This window comes from Onychostruthus taczanowskii, unplaced genomic scaffold, assembly GCF_017590055.1.
Source record: "Onychostruthus taczanowskii isolate IOZ18803 unplaced genomic scaffold, ASM1759005v1 scaffold10, whole genome shotgun sequence".
NCBI lineage: Eukaryota > Metazoa > Chordata > Aves > Passeriformes > Passeridae > Onychostruthus > Onychostruthus taczanowskii.
This window is the reverse complement of record NW_024496526.1, coordinates 2,017,664-2,030,844: the sequence shown is the minus strand read 5'-3', so window position 1 is coordinate 2,030,844 and position 13,181 is coordinate 2,017,664. Positions and strand designations below refer to the sequence as shown.

At 45.0% G+C, this 13,181-nt stretch overlaps 1 protein-coding gene across 2 annotated transcripts in view; it reads right to left on the bottom strand.

Moving 5' to 3' along the window:
* The window catches only part of CLUAP1 (clusterin associated protein 1), a 56,442-nt gene that overhangs the window by 28,927 nt on the left and 14,334 nt on the right, over positions 1-13,181 (bottom strand). For both annotated transcript variants that reach the window (XM_041406174.1, XM_041406183.1), the window contains exons 6-8: positions 9,969-10,052; positions 8,330-8,463; positions 6,843-6,984 (exon numbers count right to left, since the gene is read on the bottom strand). In XM_041406174.1, coding sequence (XP_041262108.1) covers positions 6,843-6,984; positions 8,330-8,463; positions 9,969-10,052 — 360 coding nt within the window. The remainder of the gene's footprint in view (positions 1-6,842; positions 6,985-8,329; positions 8,464-9,968; positions 10,053-13,181) is intronic.

Genomic DNA, 13,181 nt, shown 5'->3' with positions numbered 1-13,181 from the left:
CACAGTGTTCCACTTCCACATCTCACAGAACTCAATGAGGAATTGCTCTCACACAGTCAGAAAACTGAGAATTATTTTCCTATTGAAAGACTCAGACCTCACTGTTTTGCACCTGATCAGATTATGCATGTTTATGCAAATCAAAATGCCACTCTCACAGCTCCTTTTCCCCACTAAGTTCCTGCAGCAGAGCATAAACCTCCTCAATTTCCTGTACAGCATTTTAACACTATCTACTTATGTCATTTGGTGCAAAGCACCAAACATCAGTCCTAAATTAAGAGTTATTTTAGCTTTTTTCTTTCAACCTGTTTAAATGTTTCTCAACGATTTAAATGTTGATCTCTGGGGAAAAATATAAATTGATCTTCTTGATCAGTGCTGTTTCAAGTAATCTGATTGTCTCCTATTCTGAGTGAATTTCAAGTGATTTCTGTTACATAAATCAGATATCTAAAGTCTTTGTGAATATTCAAAAGGATAATGCAGGGAAGGCAGGAAGACCATAACATGAACCACACATTTATTCATCTTCTTCCCAAATGAAGCTGCATAAAGAGAAGATTTAAAACCTACAAGGCAGCACTTTGGAATGCACTGGAGACTGTTCTCATGCATTGCTTCTTCTCCACTGGAGTCACTGCACAAGAAATTCAGTAAGACAAGTTAAGAATTGAATTTATTAGAGATCAGAGAGTTCTGATTTCTCTTTGTGACAGTTATCCATGGATTTCCAAGCCATGCTGTCAGTGAGAGCTGTTACATCTCATGCTTCACAGAAACAGCTGCTGTCATGACAAACTCACCCTGCAAAACTCAGCACATCCTCTCTGTGTTCCTTCCCCAAATGCAGACTATTTAATTTATAAAAGAATTAGCACAAATTTATAACAGCAACAAGAAAGAACCAGACTGAGAAATCTTTTCAGGGGGTTCATATCCAACCACAGCACCAAGCCCTGAGGCACAAGGAACCTCTTTACCCTTCAGGGACTGCTAGAAGCAGAATATGAATTTTTATCATTGCTCAGAAAAGTCTATAGGTGATTTGGGATTCAATAATCTCTTGTTTGATCTTTTTTGCTCTCTGTGATAAAATGAGCTCTGGAGTGTGTCAGACATGAAGAACTTGAAGCTGTGAGTCAAATAGCCCCAAATCTGGGATCCTAAGGCAAGTTTGTCACCCACCTGGCACGTCAGATATCCAGATAATCCCTATGAAAACACAGATCTTTGAGCACTGAGTTGATCTGACTGAGATAATTGAACTGATCTCAATTGTTTGTACTTCCCAAAAAGTTCTCCCACAGCTTTAATGGGAGAGAGTATCAACAGAGCCCAGGAGCAGGCAGGCATGACCTGCATCAGGGCAGTTGCCATGGTATTGCCAGGGGACTGCAGAATTTTATTTCAGTGGAATAAATGCACACAGAACCTTTTCATCTTCCCTAATGCACTCTCCACACACCCTCCCACCTTCTATCTCCAGCTTCTCCCTTCTGTGATCATCATTTCTCAGCCAATAATTTCTTTGTCCTTTCCTCCTACGCTCCACTGCCCCTTCTCGTTCTGTGCATTCCCTTCCCCCTGCTCTAATTTTTTCCACATTTCCCCACTGATTTTTGTGTCTCAGTGCACCAACACTGTCACCCTTGCACACCGAACTAAATGCCAAAATAGAAGCAACCAACAATTCAGCAGCCTGTGCTTACTTTTACATCTGACATTCCACACAGTCCAGCAATGCTGCACCAGAAGTGCTCTCCTGGCACTTGTAAAATGTTTAAAGCAGTCATAATTCAAATGCACATTAGTTAAAAGATCAAAGACTGTAACCATCTGCTTTTCATGTTAACCTTGTGCTGGCTATTGCAGCAAACAGCTGTCACAGTGGGAATGGTGAATTTAGTTCAGTGCAAAAAGCACAGACCCAGAGTGGAGCAGAACTCAGATATCCCTATTTATTATTATATGCATATTCAGAAGCTCTGCTAAAAAGAGTTTAATGAAAAGGGGATTTTATTTGGATGGACAGGTTGCAAAGGGTAAGTCACAACACAGTCTGTTTATTTGGAATTGCATGATTAATCATGAAGGACTGTTTACTGATAATCCACAGAATCAATCATGGAATGGTTTGGCTTGGAAAGGATCTCACAGCTCATCCCATTCTACCTCCTGCCATGGCAGGGACACCTTCCACCATCCCAGGCTGCTCCAAGCCCTGTCCAGCCTGGCCTTGGGCACTGCCAGGGATCCAGGGGCAGCCACAGCTGCTCTGGGCACCCTGTGCCAGGGCCTGCCCACCCTGCCAGGGAACAATTCCTTCCCAATATCCCATCTAAACCTCTCCTCCTCCAGTCTGAACCCATTCCCCCTTGTTCTATCTCTACATGCCTTTGGTAACTCCATCATGATGAAAAGAAAAGCAGTTTAAGCAATCCCACACCAAAGATAAAAGACTGAGTGGCTAAGAACATCCTCATCCCCGAGTCCAGCACTTCATGGCACTCCTCAGCTGAGATTACACACAAGCAGCACAAAAACAGTCTGAAAATACCTTAGGAGAAAGCAGCTGAAGAGGAAAGTTCTTCTGGGGTGTCCTCTGAGAAGCACAAGAAAGAATAAGCACATTCTCTCCAGGGAAAAGGCAAATGCTGAAGGAAATTGCCAAGTTATTCTGGCATTACATAAGCTAATTCCAAAACCACCTTTTTGAACTGTATTAGCCTGTGCTGTCCTTAAAAGAGAGGCATTCATTTATAATCCAGAGAGAATTTCAACCCCCAAATCTGAAAAACCCCTGAAAATTTGGTTTCTTAGATCAGCCAAAGTTCTAATAGATTTTGTGTCTAAACATCCAAAATGATTCCATCTTAGAAACAGGGTAAAAGTGAATTAACTGTGCTGAATCTTTTTACAAAGCAGAAAAATAAGACACAATCTTTGAGGAGTCATAGCTCATAAATCCATACCTTGGCACAGAACTGCAGGAAGATGGATTAATTCCATGAACAGCACCAAGAAACAGAAGGAGAATAAAAGAGGTAAAGGAGGCAAAGGAAACTGCAAAAACAAAAGGCCCTTGTTTAAATTCCTTGGATCCATGAGTAAGTTGTGCATGACAGCTGTCAGTAAGTGTGAGAAACTCACTGGAAAGATGACTCATGTGTGGACTTCTGTCTTCTCCAGGTGATAATGGCCAAATAATTATGTATTTTTCATATATTTCAGCAGGTCCCACATCAGACAGGCAGGTGCTCAGCAGGAGCTGCTTCATCACCAATTAACTGCTGGGCTCAGCCTCAACACGAGCCTGTCAGTTCTTTCAACACAGATTTCTCAGCCCAGTGCCTGGCAGGAGCCTCCCACTGATCACACTCCAGCCACTGCTCCCTGTGACTGACACAGGCAGGCAAAGCATCAGGAGCCTCAGGACAACACCAGGAGCCACACGGGGCTGGAGAAAACACCTTGAAAATGTACAAACCCACCAGCTCTGGAGGGGCTGGAATGCCTCAACTGCTTAGTGGCACTTAATTAAAATCTTTAAATCACTTTGCTAATCAGGAGCTGCACTCTGGCCCAGGGTGGTGGCTGTGGATACCCAACCACTCTGAGTCCAACTGCAGCACAGATCAGGCTCATTGTTCAGCAACAGCATCAGGCTCTCAATCAGAACAAAAACTCCTGAAAATGTGGATTAGCTCAAGGAGAGGGGCCCAGGAAGCAGAGCTCAGAACAGCACAGGGAGTGCTGGATTAATCTAATTACTCTGCTGATGCTTTTTGCTGGCAAGCTCTTTAGCAAATACACAGCAATGATAAAAGAATTGCCTCATGCTGCTACTGCAGAAGTTAATTAAGATTTGTTTGGTGGAACAAAAGACAAATCAGGGTTGGGGAAAAAAATCAACATAATTTTCAGTGTATCTGACAGCTGGAGTGAGTGTGTTTTAAAATAGATTAAATGTAATTATCCTTGTTATTTTTTCCTCTGTTGATGCTGAAAATGACACAAGATTATAAACTGTAGGACAACAAGCATAGCATTGCTCTGGAGCAAAATGTTCTCTTTTTTTTTTGAAGCATGTAATAACCCACAGTTCTGGCTCACCATAAAGTAGCCAAAGTGTGGAAGAACCACCTGAAAAGCAGATCAAGACCAAAAGAAGTGACAGACACATCCTTGTGCTCCAGGGTGGCCAGAGATTAACCCAAAATGGATTAAACAGTGCATCTCCTCACTGGTTTGGGTGAGAGTTCCCCAGCAAGTCTCTTGGTTTAGCTGGGACCCAGATTAGAATAATGTAATAGGTTGTGTTGGAAGGAATCTCAAAGCTCATCCAGTGCCACCCCTGCCATGGCAGGGACACCTTCCACTGTCCCAGGCTGCTCCAAGCCCTGCCCAGCCTGGCCTTGGGCACTGCCAGGGATCCAGGGGCAGCCACAGCTGCTCTGGGCACCCTGTGCCAGGGCCTGCCCACCCTCCCAGGGAACAATTCCTTCCCAATATCCCAGCCAGCCCTGCCCTCTGGCAGTGGAAGCCATTCCCTGTGTCCTGTCCCTCCATGCCTTGTCCCCAGTCCCTCTCCAGCTCTCCTGGAGCCCCTTTAGGCCCTGCAAGGGGCTCTGAGGTGTCCCTGGAGCCTTCTCCTCTTTCAGTCCCCAAGTCCTGGAGTTTGATTTTGAGGACTGACATCTGACAATGACTTCAAATCCCAGTCTGGACTCCAGCACCTCTGAATATCTGGCTGGAAGAGGGACATACACACACAGCCCTCTTCTCCTACCAAAGCAACAGCTTCTGCAGCAAAGCACTCATGGCTGCCTGAGTCACTGGGCTCCTGCCCACAAAGAGATGGTCACAGTCTCATCCTTTATATATTCCAAGTATTTTTAGGTACAGCTGATAGAAATGTGCCAAGCAAAACAGTGGTTTTTTTGTCATCAGCTTTTATAATTTTTAATTCTGCACTAGACTGAAGCATTGCTCCCTGCTTATCCTAGGCAACCACAAACCAAACCATATGGGTAGGGTCCCAGGAGTCTCAGAGAAAGAAGAAAAAAGGAAAATAAAGTGTGCTCTCCATATTCTAATCACAGCACAGCCGTGAATGACAAAGGCTTTTTCTTTGTCTTATTATCTTTTAACAAAAATCCCTCAAAGAGCTGAGGATAACTCATTAACAAAGTTCTGCTCTTGAATTCATAAACACTTTCAGGTAGCTCAGTTCAAAGCATCTCTCCTCTGGCTGTGAAGTCTCAGTGGCATTTGAACAGAAGGGATAAATCAGATTTTAGGCTTCACTTCAAGATTATGATTTAATTGAAGACTTTTTTTGAGTGGGGGACAAGGATATGGTGAAGAACTGGAACACAGAGCTAGAACTGACTTCAGATAGGAGATGAAAAAACTTGTACAGACACAGTGCTTGTGAAGAGAGGCTTGATGGGAAACTAGTTCAGAGGGATTCACAAGTTGCCAAATGCCCACATCAGCTTTGAAAAGATATTTTATCCCTCAAACAAATAATGCAGCAAAATATTTGAGACTTCTCAATAGCATGGCTTTCCCTGTGTCCCAAAGGTGGTGGTGGAATGAAAAAGCATTGATTAACAATGGGTTAATTGGCTGCACTGATGAGGTCACAGCTTGAGTGCTGTGTCCAGATGTGGGCCCCTCACAACAGAAAGGACATTGAGAGGCTGGAGTGGCTCCAGGGCACTGGGGAAGGGTCTGGAGAATTCCTGAGGGAGCTGGGGGGCTCAGCCTGGAGAAAAGGAGGCTTAGGAGGGACCCTGTGGCTCTGCACAACTCCTGACAGGAGGGGACAGCCAGGTGGGAGTCAGGCTCTGCTCCCAGGGAACAGGGACGGGACAGAAGGGAATGGCCTCAAGCTGTGCCAGGAGAGGTCCAGGTTGGACATCAGGAGGAATTTCCTCATGGAAAGGGCTGTTAAACACTGGAAGGGGCTGCCCAGAGAGTGGTAGAGTTCCCATTCCTGGGGAAAGCCTGGATGTGGCACTCAGGGCTGGGTGACAAGGTGGGGATGGGTCCCAGGTGGGACTCGATGGTCTCAGAGGATGGATGCTGTGATTCTGTAACTCCAGGTGCAGCACTTGCAGCAACACTGAGATCCCAGGGCAGAGGGTTCACTCAAATGTGTTTTCAATGAAGAACAGAAGACAGAGTGGGTAATGACTGTGAGAAAGATAACAACAAAACAAGAAGCTGCTGGAAGTCAAAGGAAAGGCCAGCTGAAAACATTGCAGTCCAGTAAACCCCAAAGAAAAGTCTGGAACAAAACAGGATACAGATTGTCCACGAGGATAATCACACTGAACTGACACAACTCACAAGTCAAGAGAAGGCAGAATTCTGCCAAACAAGACTGAAGTCTATGAGAGGGAAGATCCCAGCACATCTGATCTCCTCACTGTTGCTCCTGGCTTTTTCTATTGATACTTTGAGGAGACTGAAGAGCCTTGTGCTGAGAAACCCTTATACATCAGCAGACAGTAGAAGTAAACACATCCATTGTATGCTGCAAAAGGAAGATCAGAAATTCTGAAAACATTCTTCAGGAACAAGATCCAGCAGCTGAAAATGAGTCAGGGGGGCAGAGACTGGCAAGAACCATCACTGCACTGGTTTAACTGGTTTAACTTTAGCAGCTGTGCTGTTGTGTTTGGCCAGGAGCAGCCACAGTCACTGGACTGTCCCTCACCTGCCAGTGACTCAATCAACTCCTCATGTGCTGCTTTGGAAAAGGGAATTAAAACATTTTCTGTTCATCTGCAGGCTCTACAGTCCTGCTGAGCATTTCCAAAGTGTCCTACCTCAAACATCTCCTGCTCTGCCCGTCGATGATCATCCACGAGCTGCTCCATGTAGGTCAGATTTCGGAACTTTTCCAGGTAAGTGCTGTACTGCTTCTGCAGCTGCTCCTCAATCTTCTCATACTCATCCATGAAAGCAGGGCTGGGGAGAGCAAGCACAGGGAACTCAGTGAAATCTGCCCAGAGAAGCTGGGGCTGCCCTATCCCTGGAAGAGCTCAAGGCCAGGCTTTATGGGCATGCAGCAACCTGGGACAGTGGGAGATGTCCCATGGCAAGGACTTGGAATGAGATGTGCTTTAGAGTCTCTTCCAATCCAAGCCATTCTGTGATCTCTAGGGGTCTATAAATATTGCTCTGTATAAACAGAATTCTGAAATGCAATTTTGGTTTTGCAGCTGCCCTTCCATATCTGCTAAACCAAAAAACCTCTTGTTTTTAAGTTTTCACAGAATAAAAGCTCAAGACAAAGTCCCTCACTAAACAATCCTGGGAATTACATAAAGCAAAGAGAAGGGGTTTGTGTACAACTCCCTCTTCCTTTCACACAGGCACAAAGGCAGCATTTTGGCCCCCTCAGAAGGCAATGTTAGATTATTTATCCTACTGTTCCATAACTGCACAAAGTTAATGTGTAGCATGGCTGGCAAATCATCTACTTTGCTGGGGACTTACTTGCTACAAAAGTGTCCTGGGTCATTACAGGTTTAATTAGACAGTATGATGAAGTGATGATGTCATTACACCTGAGAGCTGAGTGATGCACCCCAAAAACAACTGCTGCTGCTCAGAGCTCCACATCCTGCAAAGAGGTGCTGATAAAACAGGGATGTGAATCCAGGTCACTCCTTCCACCACTCCCTTGTCTAATAGTTCCTATTTTTTTTTTTATATTAGGTCAGATTGAACATTGTATAAACCTGCATGTTAATTAAGGGCCAGAAATCAACCCAAACTGTGAACCTGAACACTCCAGTATCCAATGGGGCTTACAGGGAGGGAAAGAGACTCATCATCAGGAACTGCAGTGATAGGACATGGAGCAATGGGTTCACACTGAAGGAGGAGAGATTTAGAGTGGATATTGAGAAGGAATTGTTCCCTGTGAGGGTGGGCAGGCCCTGGCACAGGGTGCCCAGAGAAGCTGTGGCTGCCCCTGGATCCCAGGAAGCGTCCAAGGCCAGGCTGGACGGGGCTTGGAGCTGCCTGGGATAGTGGAAGGTGTTCCTGCCCATGGCAGGGGGTGGCACTGGATGGGCTTTAAGGTCCTTTCCCACCAAAACCAGTCTGGGATTCTGTGATTCTTTGAATCTTGTGGCAGACTGTACCAGTGCTCAGAGGATCTGATCCTAACAAGGGCTGCAGAAGGAATTTTTCAAATTGGTGGTGAGCACCAGAAACCTCTGGGAACAGAGGCACTGTTTGCACCAGTCCCACCCTTTCTGTTCACACTCCTTCCTGCAGTAGATAAGCAGTTCGTGATCTTTACCGAACACTCTGCAGAGTCTGCAGCCTCTTCTGGCTTCTTTCCAGCTCCAATTTTCGTTTTTCAATCTTGGCTTCCAAACTGGCTTCATCCAAAGCCACATTACTCAACATGTCTTTGGTCTTTTGGACTTCTTCCTGAAAGAGAAGGACGGTGAACCATGGCTGGCACTGGGATAATTACATTTATCTTTCAGATGCTGAACATTGTTCTGGATAATCTCATCTGTGTTTAGTCAAGTAGGCAGTGGAAATTCGGAAGTTCTTTGTGGCCAGGATAATAAATTAACTGGACATTTGCAAATGTAAAATACCTGATTTTTCTGCCAACATTCTTAAAGAAGGAAAAATCCCACAGCTGTAACTTTAATTTTCCTTCTCAATGAAGAAGCAGTAGAAGGCAGGAAGAAGCCTATCTTTTGGCATCATTAAGGTATTTTTGGATTTTATCTCAATGGAATCATTCAGGTTGTTTCCAACCTTAATGATTCCATGATTCTCTCTGAATAAACAGATGAGAAATGCAATTGTTTCTTGGTACTATTTCAGGGAATTTTAAGCTTCCATCATTTTTCTTTTCTCTTCAAGATACAAGTCAGTTTTATAAAGAACTTCCTATATCTGAATATCTTCATCCTTTCCTAAGTTTTGTTTTATCCATATTTTCCAAAATCTGGGAAGCATCTTGAACATTTCAACATGTGCTACAGGAGCCAGGAGGGGAAGTGGGAATATTCCAACTGATTCAAATCAGCTGAGTACATCCAGTGTGCTCAGGCTCAAGAAAAGGAAACCATGAGCATCTTTTGAGGGAGAGGGAGGATTCCACTGCTGGAATTCCAGCTGTGAGTGCTGCTCAGCTCCAGCAGGTCATTCCATGGACTGGGCCAGGATTAATGAGCTGAGTGTGTGCCACTGCTGTTTGCCAGGAAGACAATCTCTCTCTCATGCAGCCCTCAGTTCATCAGTTCTACAGCTGGAGTAAGAAATGTACATTAACAACATTTAGTATTCACACAGGCAGGAGCAAAACATAAGGGAAGATTGCTTGGAATCTCTCTTGATTATCCACTGGTTGTTTAAACCTGGAACTCCACTTTTGTAGTCAAACATTTGGACTGGATAGAGTTTGCAATGAAATAATTGATAGGAATCACTTGGAGTTAATTAACTCCCTCCTCACACAGTGCAGCTGAAGGCTCAGAAATTCAGGAAGCCAGGCACTGGAGCAAGGACAGTGCTGGCAAGTGCAGGACAGGCAAGAAGCCCTTCACACCAAGGAGCACAGGGATGCCCTGGCAGAATCCTCATTAGCACAGTGCCAGCTCTCACTCACCCCTTGGCCAGCTCAGCTGTCCTGCCTCCAGAGCCAGGGTAGAGGGTGTAGATTTCTGTGCTGATTTGGGCAATTTTTATCTCTCCTGTACAGCTTTTGGGGTGAAGTGCCCAACAGAGGCAGGGAATATGACTACAGTGTGTTTTCTCCCACTAGAGAGGCTAAGAGCAGCTCTTAGATGCATCAACTGCAGCTGCAGGTGATGGCTTTGGCACTCTTTACCCCAGGCTGTTGATAAAAAGAGCAAATTTCTTCTTGCAGCAGAAAAATTATAATTTTGTAATGAAATAAACACTATTTTGCTTACCAGAACGCTGTTAATGGCAATTTTCATCACCTTCTCAGCCTCATTTATCTCCAAAGGTCTGCCAAGAGATTCTGTCCTTGCTTCCTATGAAATAAAATGAACCAATACATTTAACCACTACACAAAGAAACTAATTTATGCAGAACTGAGGGTGATCAAGCAACAATGATAGGATCATCTGCATAATAAATGGGGTAGGATTTAGTGTTTATTCACCAAGGCTAAGATGATTTAAAGACCAGGAGATGATGAAAAAGCGAGTTGAGATGAGCAGGAGGGAGCAATCAAGACATCTTTTCCAAATGAGGGGAGTGCTGTGTCTGACTGCAGCTATTCTTGAAGGCAGATTTTTGGCAACTGCTCTGATTTCACACGTGGAGCAGGGCACAGAAGATTCCATCACCTGTACAACACAACCCATGAAAACACCAGAGCAGGCAGAGGAGCACAGTAGCCCAAAAGTGTGGAGCTACAAGGACTACAAAGCCACCAAACTGTGCCAGGCAGGTGGACACTGAGCACTGACCCTGCCAGAGCTCCAGGAGCCTTTGGACAATGCTCCCAGGCACAGGCTGGGATTGTGGGGTGTCCTGCACTGACACTGAATAACCCCTGTGGGTCCTTCCCACCCAGGATACTCCATGATTCCATGTGCCTCCCATGTGCAGATGTATGGGCATTTCTGCTTCTGATAACTGAGTGAGTCAGACTCCTCAAACACCCCCCAGTGATCCTTGTTTAGATCCCAAAGGATTTAAAACATCCCTCTCAGCAGTTTTGGGGACACATGGGCTTGACTGTGCAATTGTCTAATTGATGCCTTAAACACTGACCTGGTCATTACATGAAAACTTCTGATTACTTGCTTGGCACTGGAAGGCAAGACAGGGAATTCTGCACCTCCATGTCCCTAAAACAATCTTGCATTGGCAAAACACTTGGTAACAGATGCATAAAGATGAGAAAGCATCTCTCTAGAAAATAGCTGATTAAGAACCTAAAAATCCTTTGCCACAAGCTGCACCCAGCCCACCACAGGAGGAATTCTGAAAGCAGATTCAATAACTTTGCTAAGATGCCATGCCAGACTCTCCAGATTGCACAGCTCAGCTCCAGCAGAGCCTCCTTCCTTCCCACCAGCTCCAGGGAATGTGGGTTCACCCAGGAACTGCAGGGTGAACCCAACCTGGGAGCTCATCCATAAAAAACAATAAAAGCAGCTCTTTGTGCTGAGCTTATTCCTCTGCTGGGTCAGGTGTCTGAGCAATCCCAGCACATGCTGCACAAAGGCTCATTTTCCTGGCATGAGAAAAGGAGAATAAATTCTGCTGGGGAGAGTGACAGCAGTTACATCTGTCAGTGGCAGTGACTGCTCACACTGCCTGAAGTGCAGAGAAAAACAAACTCCAAAGCAGAAAGTTTATTTGGGCAGAAATAAGATACAAAAGGTCTGAGCAACATAAATTTCCAAATAATTCCATACAGAAATGTTTTTGGAGTAGGGTGGGGAAGAATAATGTACCTCAGTTGTCTGGGAACATTTACCATTTCAGAAGCTCAGCAAAATCCCTGTTTATTTGTGAGACCCTTGCCAGGACCAGCAAAATCCCTGTTTATTTGTGAGACCCTTGCCAGGACCAGCAAAATCCCTGTTTATTTGTGAGGTCCTTGCCAGGACCAGCCTGGTGCACACACTGCCCTGCCAAGTGGGCTCAGAGGGTCTGTGCCACAGAGCCAACACACTTCAAACAAAACAGCAGAGGAATGGGAATGATTGTCCTTTCCACTTGCAAAGAGGTCAAAGAAACAGCAAGGACTGCAGTCTGTAATCATAAAGAACTCCCTCAGCAGCTCCCCTCCAGCAGCCTGGTGAAACAGCCCAGAACATGCACAGGGCACTGCAGTGGGGCAGGGCAGGGAGCTGATGGGGTTGGAGAAACTTCTGAGGTGGAATAATTGATGCAAGTTTAATGTCTTTCCTTCTTCTGCCTTCCCTCTAAGAGCCTGAAGTTCCATGTACACACCACAGTCCTCCACAGAAATCCAGCTCGTTTCCTACAAGGTTCAGTCCTACTGACACACCTGCCTGCAAATATCTGTCAGGGAAATGCAGAGCAGTGGAAACACAGGAATTTGTATTTTCAGATTGTGGAATCAGAGTTAGCCTGGAAAGGAGACGTTCAGGGCAATTAACCCCCCACACCTCAAGAGATGGAGAGGAGAATCCTCTGGACACACAGCTATCCCCAAAACTCTGCCTTGGAACGGGCAGAGTAACTTCACTGTTACAACACAGCCTCTAACTCTGACTCTCTGGAGTAGCAAGTCTAAGTGGAAAATATTTTAAATATTATGGAAAATTAGTAATATTTAGTGGAAATATAATGGAAACATAAATATATGTTGAGTCTATCAAACCACTGATTTTTTTTGTGGATGTCTGTCACAGCTTCCCTGGGTAACAGTCACTGGGCCATTTCCTGCTACCCTAGGAACACTGTCAGAGAGGAAAGTTGTATCTTTAATATCTCTTTTCAAGAAGGACCCTTTGCAAATGCATCCACCACTTTCCTTACTGGGAATCCCTCCCCACTAGCTTCATTCCCAGTTAACAATGAAGAGCCACTATTGCAAAACCCATTCTGCAAATATGCCCAGGGAAGCATTTTCAACTGGTACTGGATTTCCATGTTTATGGACCAGGAGCTGATAAAGGAGCTCCCAGTGTGCCTGATGTATGGAAAAATGGATGCACTCTTTTTCTAAACTGCAGGAAGGAATCAAGAGAAGTAATTAGGCATGACCAGCATGCAAGTCACTGATGATAAATGTGGTGTAATAACATGTTCTGATGTGCTCAAGGTCTAGCAGAGCTTTCTAAACACATATTTTGTGGTAAGGAACAGAAATTAAAGCTTTTTTCCCAGCACACTGGTCTTGCTGTGCCTGCCCCATCCCTGGAAGTGCCAAGGCCAGGCTGGATTGGGCTTGGAGCCACCTGGGATAGTGGAAGATTTCCCTGCCATGACAGGGGTGGAACTGGGTGATCTTTAAGGTCCTTTCCAACCCAAACCATTCCATGGTTCTTTTTCTGAGTTTTTGAGCACAGGTTAAATATTTTTTTTTGTTTCCCAGGAGTTCTAAGCCTGATGCACACAGAAGTTTGTGCACTCCTCACTGCCACTTCAGCCTCAATCCAGGCAGCCCCACATC